This window comes from Rhodnius prolixus, unplaced genomic scaffold, assembly GCF_049639745.1.
Source record: "Rhodnius prolixus isolate KJV_2025 unplaced genomic scaffold, Rpr scaffold_2, whole genome shotgun sequence".
NCBI classification, from domain to species: domain Eukaryota; kingdom Metazoa; phylum Arthropoda; class Insecta; order Hemiptera; family Reduviidae; genus Rhodnius; species Rhodnius prolixus.
In genome coordinates, this window is record NW_027411592.1 from 35,174,073 (window position 1) to 35,183,892 (window position 9,820).

General features: G+C 31.5%; 1 protein-coding gene across 3 annotated transcripts; it reads left to right on the plus strand.

The window, feature by feature from the left end:
* The first annotated feature begins 693 nt into the window (after positions 1–693).
* LOC141450552 (uncharacterized) lies at positions 694–9,257 on the plus strand. Of its 3 annotated transcripts, none has more exons than XM_074121183.1 (3): positions 694–1,204; positions 1,419–1,633; positions 1,709–9,257. In XM_074121183.1, exons 2-3 carry the CDS (start codon positions 1,587–1,589, stop codon positions 3,234–3,236), a joined length of 1,575 nt encoding a protein of 524 aa, XP_073977284.1. In that variant the 5' UTR covers positions 694–1,204; positions 1,419–1,586; the 3' UTR covers positions 3,237–9,257. The 3 variants fall into 3 exon arrangements, with proteins under 3 accessions (XP_073977284.1, XP_073977283.1, XP_073977285.1); XM_074121182.1 differs by having other exon boundaries at positions 695–1,204; positions 1,487–1,633; XM_074121184.1 differs by lacking the exon at positions 1,419–1,633 and having other exon boundaries at positions 695–1,204.
* The last annotated feature ends 563 nt before the right edge of the window (positions 9,258–9,820 follow it).

Consider the following 9,820-nt stretch of genomic DNA (forward strand, 5'->3'; position numbering starts at 1 on the left):
TATCAAGGTGTTTTAATGTAACAGAAAATCAGTCATTGTTACTTGCAAAAAAGTAATAACACTTCTTTTTTTCTGCTTTAACTACTTAATAATTGGTTAATCAGTTTGTAATGAGAAATCAGAGAAACAAAAGCATACGGTTTTGGAGGGAAATGGATTCTATTTTAGAGTTTCAAGATTAGGTGGGAATTGTTTATTTAAGGATACAACCTATTAATTACTCGAAGAACTTAATAGTTCTTTGCACTATAATTGATATTGTCAAACTAAAAATTGTTCTTACTAAAAACTGATGAGTACGATTAACTAAGAGAAGCCAAAATAATGTATCGTCAGAATGTGGAACTTGGCCCCCCTCTCGGTTTTTCTTTTATTATTTAACTTTACGTTTACAGGTTGCATCTGCTTTGCCCATTTTAAACAGTGGCTTCTAAATTATGTGTTTCAGTGCAGAAATTCCGTAAAAGTTGTTTGGGGCTTAAATAACTTCTAATTTTTTAATAAGTCTGAAGCACAAATTTTGATTTAATTAGTTTTTATTCTATTTAATGTGGTGATATTACCTGGGGTTTTGTCTTCAGCCCCCCACTGAAGACATTGTGGGAGTCTTGTTTTATAATTCTCAATACCTTTTGAAGTTTGAACAGGTGAGCACAATAGCATAAGCGTCAGGGAATTTTAGCAGAAACAGTTCTCAAAGTTATACTGGGAAGTAATAAATGGAAGTCTGGCTAGATTGTTAGAGTTTTAGAGTTTTTTAAACATAAGAAAATTTTTCTAAGAAAAATTCTAGATAATCGTTATTTTTCGATGTTTTAGTTGTAGACAAGTTGAATGTAGCATGAATAACCGATTTTCGATACAGAAACATTTATCTTAGATATTATTTTATAAACAGTTCAATTTTTCAATGTTTTTTTTGTATATGTAATTAAAAATTAACATTTTTTTAAAAGTTTAATGTGCGAATTAGTTTGTCTAACAATTGCATTTACTATAGCTGGAAGATTTTTCTTTATTAGAATTTGGAAGAAAAAAGGCTGTCAGCCATTACTCCGTTTAACAAAAAGAGAGAGTTTGGTGAACTAGAAAGAGAGAGAAAGCGTCACTGCTAGTACTGTCGAACAATATATATATTTTATTTGTGAATCCAGTTGAAAAAAAAGTAACAATTAGAATTTCTGATGTGGACTTTCTTATAAAGGTATGTTATATTTAAAATACTTCATGAAAAGCAATCTATTACTGTTCTTTGTGGGCTTAAGATCGTTTTCCATTAAACCTACTTTCATTTTATTTGTACAAATAAGAATATTTTATACTAAAAAACGAATTCTCACTGTCTCGTCTGAGAACCACATAATTTTAATAAGTAAATTTCTAATTGTAAAGATTGATAATTTTCATGTTTGTTGCAGTTCTACTTAATAAGGTGGCTAGTAATTTAAAAATTGCCTGAATTTTTAAACCAGTTGTACTGTTGTAGAAACAAGTTGGTTAATGGATTACTGATGACCATAGTTCTGCTAATGTCGAAAGTATCCTAAACTAGCAACTTTAATATTGTGTGTGCGCGAAGAGCTCTAATGATTGCTGGTAAACAGTTTAATATCCCTGCAGAAAACATTAATAGGTTGGCACTTGCATTGTTTTTGCGAATTAGAAATTTTCAGTTCTTTATTTAATTAATGAGCATTCTATGTTTTAGGTTCACTCAGACAATCTTTTCTGCAAAAAGTTGTCCGGAGGATGGGAAAGAGGTAATGTTTGAGTCAAATATGCAACCGCAACAACCTCAAAGTCAGCAGCAGCAGCAGCAACAACAACAACAGCAGCAACAACAGCAGCAACAGCAACAACCCCAACAGCAACAGCAGCAGCATCACGTCACAGAATTATATTCTTTACAGAAAAAAGAGGATAAAGTACCCACAACTGTCGCTGAATTTCCATTCTGTTACAATGTAAATATGCTACAGAAAGTACATCAGCAAACAACAAATGCTGGTGTAGGAAACACAAATGATGCTGAGAAAGGAGGTTACAGGTTTGATGTATCCCAGCCTTTCTCTTACAATTATGCCCTGGTTAATCAGATGTCTCTTGCTGCTGCTGCATCTACCGCCACTTTCAAATGTGATGTTTGTGGTTTAGTTTTTGCGCACTTGTCACTATTAAACCACCACAAGAGAATACACACAAACTCTACGACGGAAAGAGTTTACGTTTGTGATCTGTGCGGTTCAACATTTAATCAAGCTTCTGATCTTAAATCCCATAAGCAAAGTGCTCACAGTAATCAAAACACAGGTAATAAGAAACAGTGTTGCTCATCCTGTGGCGTGGATATTGATTGTGAACATTCTGGAAAAAAGAAGTCAAAATTTTTGAAGTGTGAAAATTGCGAGGATGGATCAGAAAGAGACTCTGGTTTTGAAGGTACTCAAGAAGTGGGTACGGAGACTGAAGAACCTCCTAAAGGTGTGCATCCTGTTAAACGACGGATGGCTACAGTTACGAAATGCCATAAATGTAACGGATCAGGAATCCTCTTTGTAGGAGGAGTACAAACTGTTGAAAAACCATTCCATTGCAATATATGTGACGGCACATTTTCTAGGTACTCTTCATTGTGGAGTCACAAACGATTACATTCTGGTGATAAGCCATTTAAATGTGAGTACTGTGGACTTGCATTTGCTCGAGCTGCATATCTCAAAAATCATAACAGAGTTCACAGTGGAGAACGACCATTCAAGTGTGATGTATGTGGCATGCAGTTCTCCCAGGCCCCCCATCTAAAAAATCATGAACGCATTCATTCTGGGGAACGTCCTTACGAATGCGAAATTTGCAGTAAAACATTTGCTAGACATTCAACTCTTTGGAATCATAGAAGAATTCATACAGGTGAAAAGCCTTATCGGTGCAATGTTTGTGGTTCAGCATTTAATCAGGCCACACATTTGAAAAATCATGCTAAAGTGCACACAGGTGAAAAACCTCACCGTTGTGACATATGTGATGTTGGATTTTCTGACAGATTTGCCTTGAAACGACACAGAAGCATTCATGAAAAGTATGGCCAAACATTGCCCGCACAACAAAATCAGTCCCAACAAGCCAATATCAGTGACCTAAATACTCCTCAACCTAGGTTAGATGAACTATATAAATGCGATGTGACTGCCGGTATCGCTTTTCCAGGCTGTTCTAGACCTCAGGAAGCTAAGTAATACTCTTACTGGCAATATTTATGGTAGGAACTTATATTTTTTTAGGGGCGTCTTAATTTATTTAGTGAGTATGATGAACACTTCCTAGATTTGTTTAATCATACATTAAGCTCTGGTACAAGTTTTTGTTGTTTTTTTCTTGTACTTTTTATTATGCTCATTATCTTTAAAAAAATATTCATATATTTTTTTTCATCCAATTTGAAAGTATTATTTTCTCCGTTGTCCGAGTTTGTATTTATTATTTGCCATATTCGTTCATTACGTCCCATCTTTTGAGGTTTGAACCAGAAAAGAAATTGACAACATTACTGTTAAAGAATAAAATTAGTATAACATTTTATTACAAATCTACGGAGAAGTTCAGAATAATGATATATAAATGTGAACCAGCTAGCGAAGCATATGTCTTTCATCTTTATTTTATTTATTTCAATTATTGTTTTTACAATTTTATATTTGCTTGAATGTGTGATTAAGTTTATAAAATTTTTAGACATTTGAAAGGTTTCTTAGCCATAATTTTTATTTCAATAACGAGGAACTTTTCTCTCCAATCAAACCAACAATCTAATAGAATCGTGAAATCTTCCTACAGAAGTTAATAATAACCATTTTAACGATATTATTACCTTTTTTTTAAACAAGTTTAATTTATTTTATACCGATTATTTGTACTTTTATTTCGTTTCGAAATTCCTGATTTCCATTATTAGTGGGATGCCTGTACGGCGCTGAACCTCCATAAGAAGCTTTTATCCTCCATTTCAGTTAGTACCCAAAAATAAACCCTTAAGGGTTCTCTCTCGAAGCAACCACCTGCCCTGCTTAAAATATCATAAGATATCCCTGAGCTTCATAGCGGTTCTTGATATCTTTCTAGGAATAGTGTGTTCATTGCAAGTAACGACTAAATTGGCACTTAGGGACAACAGAATTGTAAACCTTTGCGTGATATCGATTAGTTTTCTTACAAATGGCGATATAGATTTTCTTAAGAACCTATCTTTATGATTTACCAGCGTTATTTTTTATTTCTTCCAAGTTCACAACTTAAGAAGCCCTTGAAAGTGGTCGAGCCCTTTTTTCATTTAGACTGTATCTAGTACTTGTCTTGGAACCTTCTGATTGTTGCATTTTGGAACGTGGATTTTGTAATTTATTCAATTTCAGCCATATTTCATTCTCTTTACCTAAAATGTTCAATCGCGATGGTGTGATTACTAGATAATTGTCTACATCCGCTTGAGATATATATGCTGCTTTTCCACAGTTCTTGGCTAATTTTTTCAAACCTTTCAAAAATATATCTTTTTCTTTCACTCAAATCATTCAAGCAGATTTTCTGTAGAATATAGCTATAGGCGCTGACTTAATAAGAAATAGCACGCAGTGCCTTGATTTTGTGATCTACAGGCAAGGTTTTTATTATTCTCAGTAATGTTATTTTGAAAGCAATAGTTTTAGCTTTATATAAAATAAATACAACCTCTTGGCGGTGGTGTGGGAAGATACGCTTTGCTTAGCCTCAGTGTAATGACTGTTTTCAGAGATATGATACTCAGCAATATTTTCATAATCTGTCCTCCCATTTTTAAGGTATAGTAATGTTAGATCAGTGAAATAATTTGATGAAAGATTGCTGTTTTATTGGAAGCTAGATATTATAAAGTTCTTCCGTGCAATTTTTAGTGAAACTATGTTTCTGATTATTAATTAATTTTAAAATTTTTGTTTTTAAGTTTCGCAAATTCTTACAAAAATATTACTAGACTTTTTTTTTTTATTGCTATTATTAATGTAATTCGGAATCTTCCAAGCATCTTATGACACATCCCATGGAAATGGAATTTTTATAATATGGCCATTGATTATTTGCAAATTTGAATATTTGGAATAGTTTCTTTTTTCTTTTTTTTGTTTTTGCTTTTTGACATCATCGGCTTTTACCATCCACTCTGCCAGGCAGAGGAAAAAGTTGAAATAAAAAGTAAATATAATTTGAAAGTTTGTTTTAATTTTGTAAAATTTGTATTTATTTTATTATCTAAAGAATTACTTTTTTAAGTAAACGACCATGAAGTACATTTTTTCACTAAAAAGAAAAAAGTAAAATCTGGGATGGATGGGAAGGATTAGTTCATTGGTTAGGCACTGGAATTCCACGCCGAAAACACTAGATTCTAGTTGAGTGCCCTTAGTTTTTTTCTCTGTTTCTAAGAGCTTTGCCCGTCTTGCGTGTAGCGCATTAAAAAAGATTCCGGGCGCTAGTGGCCTCAGATGTTAACGCGCCTTGAATTAAAACAACAACAAAAAAAAAAGACGGGGAATGGAGACCTTTTTAGTTGACTACTTTTGAGGGAGCGCCATAATGTGTTATAAGATTTAGTGGAAAATATTCTACCTACTGTTCACTGTACTCTTATTCATATTATACCTATTGCATTAATATTTTTATTTATGCTAATGTTTAATTTCTATTTAGTTAAGTAGATTCTGATGAACATATTCTGCAAGGGTTAAGTGGAGCATATACAAATTAGTTCAATTTGGAAAAAACTTTTATTTTGTTGAAGGCTTCAAAAACGTTTTAATTGAATTCCCTCATAAAAAGAGGATTATTAATAAGAAGTCATCTATCTAAAATATTATACTTGGTGCCATGAGATTTAAAATATTTTAATTACACTCTTTGAAAAACAATTCGTTGAAAAAGAGTATTTCTTTTAATACATTTTAAGTTTACAATTACTATCTAATTATAAAATTATAAAAGCAGAATATTTCTGACACTAAGTGAAAATAGTGGCAATAATTTTTTTAAAATATTTTTAGTTAACCTTAATCTAGTGTGACATACAATAGGCAAAAAAAGTATTTGCACACCCTGTTATTTTAAGTTTTCATATAAAAAAAAATTCGGTTTTTGACCCAAATTACGTTTATTTAACTTCTTAAATCAAGCACTATAAGATGATAAATATAAATATGCAAAAGAGTCAAATAAATTAAGTATAAAGAACATAATGTTATTTTATACTGCAAAAAAAGTATTTGCACACCTAGTTAAACATTGCAAAAACTAATTTGGTTGACCCATAACCAATCATAACTTTGTCCTTAATATTTAGTGTGCATCCCTTTAGCTTCAATTACGGCTTGTAACGCCTTACCATTGATTCAACTAAGTTTCTTGTCACCTCATCTGATAAATTGTTCCAGGAATCAACTAACACCTGTCTTAAGTGCTCCTTACTTGTAATAGAGGTCTGGCGGACTTTCCTGTCCAGAATATGCCACAGATTTTCAATTGGGTTCAGGTCTGGTGATTGAGGTGGGGTCAGTAATCTTCTTGGGGCATTATAAAGAAGCCATTCTTTTGTAATGTTGGCCGTATGTTCTGGATGGTTATCCTGCTGGAAATGAAAATCGTTCTCCAAACCTAATTTTACAGCACTTGCCTTCGAGTTGCCTCGCAACACCTCCACCTAAGACCGAGCTGTCATTATGCCCTCAATAACTTCTAAATTACCCACCCCAGAATAAGCCATACTGCCCCAAACCAAGATATTTCCTCCTCCATGCTTAACAGTTTTTAATATATTTTTTGTATTCAAACCAGTATTATTTCTTCTCCAGATTGTTATTATATTTTGTGGTTTAAAAACCTCAATCTTGCTCCCATCAGAAAAAAATAATTTTTTCCCGAGATTCTATAGGTTTTTTAACAAATTCTTTGGCGAACTCAAGATTTTTTTCCTATTAACCTCACTAATATATGGCTTTTTTAAGGGTCGCCTGCCTCGTATACCTTTATTGTGAACGAAGTTTCTTATTGTTTGAGGTGTAACCGTCTTTCCTGAACAAGACACCAGGTCATGCGCAAGTTTTTGAGCGCTGTGAGTTGGTTTCCTCAGCGCGTCTTTGACGACCTTCCTCCTCTCCCGTTCATTTAAGGCTCTTGGTCGACCTGTTCGCTGCTTATTTTCTGTTGTTCCTCTTTCAATGATATACCTCACTGTTGAAAACGATAAATTTACTTTATTTCCGATTTCTCTATTACTGTTTCCAGCACGATGTAATATAAGCACTTCCTGTCTCACACTCACAGGAATTTTTCTAGATTTTGGAGCCATCTCAATGCACTAGTTGAAAACACAATAAAAACTAATGAATCTAGTAAAGGGAGTATAGACAGTACCAAAGGTGACGTTAATCCTCTTTTGTTAGGGCATTTGTTTTATTTACATGTCAAGAGATCCCAAATTACAGCTGTGCAAATACTTTTTTTGCAGTATAAAATAACATTATGTTGTTTATACTTAATTTATTTGACTCTTTTGCATATTTATATTTATCATCTTATAGTGTTTGATTTAAGAAGTTAAATAAACGTAATTTGGGTAAAAAAGCGAATTTTTTTTATATGAAACCTTAAAATAACAGGGTGTGCAAATACTTTTTTTGCCTATTGTATGTATGTATGTTATATTTAAATATTGTTATTGTGGAAAATTTTGTTTATGATGGACAATTTATGTATAATTTTTAATATTGAATCAGTTTTGTTTTACTTTTATATCAAAAGTACTTAAAGCACAATATTATGTTAATTTCCATATGATAGAACGTTTAAGTTAAAATTATTGTATCATTTACAAATGGATTAAACTATCATTTGAAACATCACACAAAATATTTGATAATTAAGTTTATTTTCATAGTTGATGGATGTATGTAGTTTTTTTTTTAAACAAAAATAAATTGATGAATTCTTAAAGCAGTTAGAAAAATTGCTATGCTATAATGTCTCATAAAAATTAGATGTGATTTTGTTGATCTCATTGTTTCAGTAGTTCAGAATATGACACAGGGATGGAACATTTTCATAATTGAACAATTTTTTTTTTTTTCAAATTCTATAGTAAGAAATATTTTTATCATATATATAACTAACGAAATTACTTATAAATTTTTAAAAATATAAGGATATCTCAAAATAAGGAGTAAGTGTGTTAGTTTCTCTTTTACTAATGTATTGTCTGTACTAATTACAGACTTTTTACTAATTTCGTCTGTTTCGAAATGACACATATCTGAGCTTTTACATTTTTGCAATAAAGGTGATTGAGGATAACTACAAATTTCCAAATTTTTAGAATGAATAGAATTATATTATATTACTGAACATACATGAAAAAGACAAAAACAATGTCGATGCATTTGTAGTACAGTTGTTTCACAACCAATCTCACGATTTTCTGTCCTTAAGTGCATGTCTATCTTTATAAATACAAATGCTCTGTATCTGCTGACAACTTAGATGCATATTCAGTATACATCATACATCATTACACACATAGCCGTAGGTACATTGATATTCTGTCTATGTATGTTAACAATGTGACTGAAACTTAGTTGTTGAGATTGGAGTAACGACTTTTTATTCCATTCTGACGAGTTTTAGAAGTGAAAAATTGCTTAGAGTACCGGTGAGACTAAGCTTTTAAATAAATTCTTCAATATTTGTTTCAGTATATCAATGAATTGTTAAATCTTATTTAGATAAATATTTCTATAATACCGGTTAGAGGTGCAATAAACTACATGCATCCTGAGATAAAGAATGAGAATAGTATTTTCAAAGCGTTTTATTTGTAAATTTATTGCCTACGTATTTTACATTTATTTTTTTATAATATATTTTTTTATCTGGTATTTTGATTTTATAATTAAGAATGATTATTTATAACATATTTGTAAATAATAATGTAGCGTGTAAATAGTGATAAAAGATTTTTTTTAAGCATCATTTATGTAATAAGGTGAGCAACTTGCTTCCATAATAATAAAGTTTGAATGAATGGAAAGATTTATGTTGATTATATATAAATATATTATTAGTAGGTAATAAGGGGTGTTTATAAGGTGTGAAGTGTAGTTCCTTACTCTATCAGTTATTATATAATTAATTTTTTTAACAATAATATATATTATTAAAAGTAGAATATTTTAATCGAAGAGTTCTATTTTATACTAACCCCACAATTCAGGGATCCTGTGTACGAATCCACTTCTACGAGTAATACTCTTGAATTTTCTCATTCTCGGATGAATGTTAATGCACATTAGATTATAATGAACATTAAACAACAAAGTAATCTCAACTAGAATATGACAAACTCACTTCTCAACAGCTTTTAGAAGGCAAGCGGTTTACTTCATACATGTGCAACATTATTGGTGTTCAGTTTTACAGTTATAATTCACTCCATTTCAGAGTTCGAGAAAATTATAGTTTTAAGAATTTTTTTCGTAAAATAGTTTCAAGAATGTTTCAAATATTCTAATTATCAAATGAATGCAAAATTTCAAAATAAACAATTTAATCAAAAGCAGTGCATTTCTTGTACAGTGCCCATTGGAGTAATTATCTATTTGTTTAAGGCCCTATATAAAATAGCACGTTATTTTGAGGTGCGTATCGTTAAGAAACATCTGACATCTTGATCTCATTGTCCTCGCTGACATCAAATATGCATGGAGCTAGAGAGATCTCCCTGCATGAATAAAAACTAGCAATA

What these genes read in the sequence shown, in the direction of transcription:
- LOC141450552 (XM_074121183.1), top strand. Translation starts at nt 1,587, where the DNA reads ATGATTGCTGGTAAACAGTTTAATATCCCTGCAGAAAACATTAATAG. An exon ending in CCTGCAGAAAACATTAATAG is followed by an intron (nt 1,634 to 1,708) that starts GTTGGCACTTGC and finishes TCTATGTTTTAG; the next exon opens with GTTCACTCAGACAATCTTTT.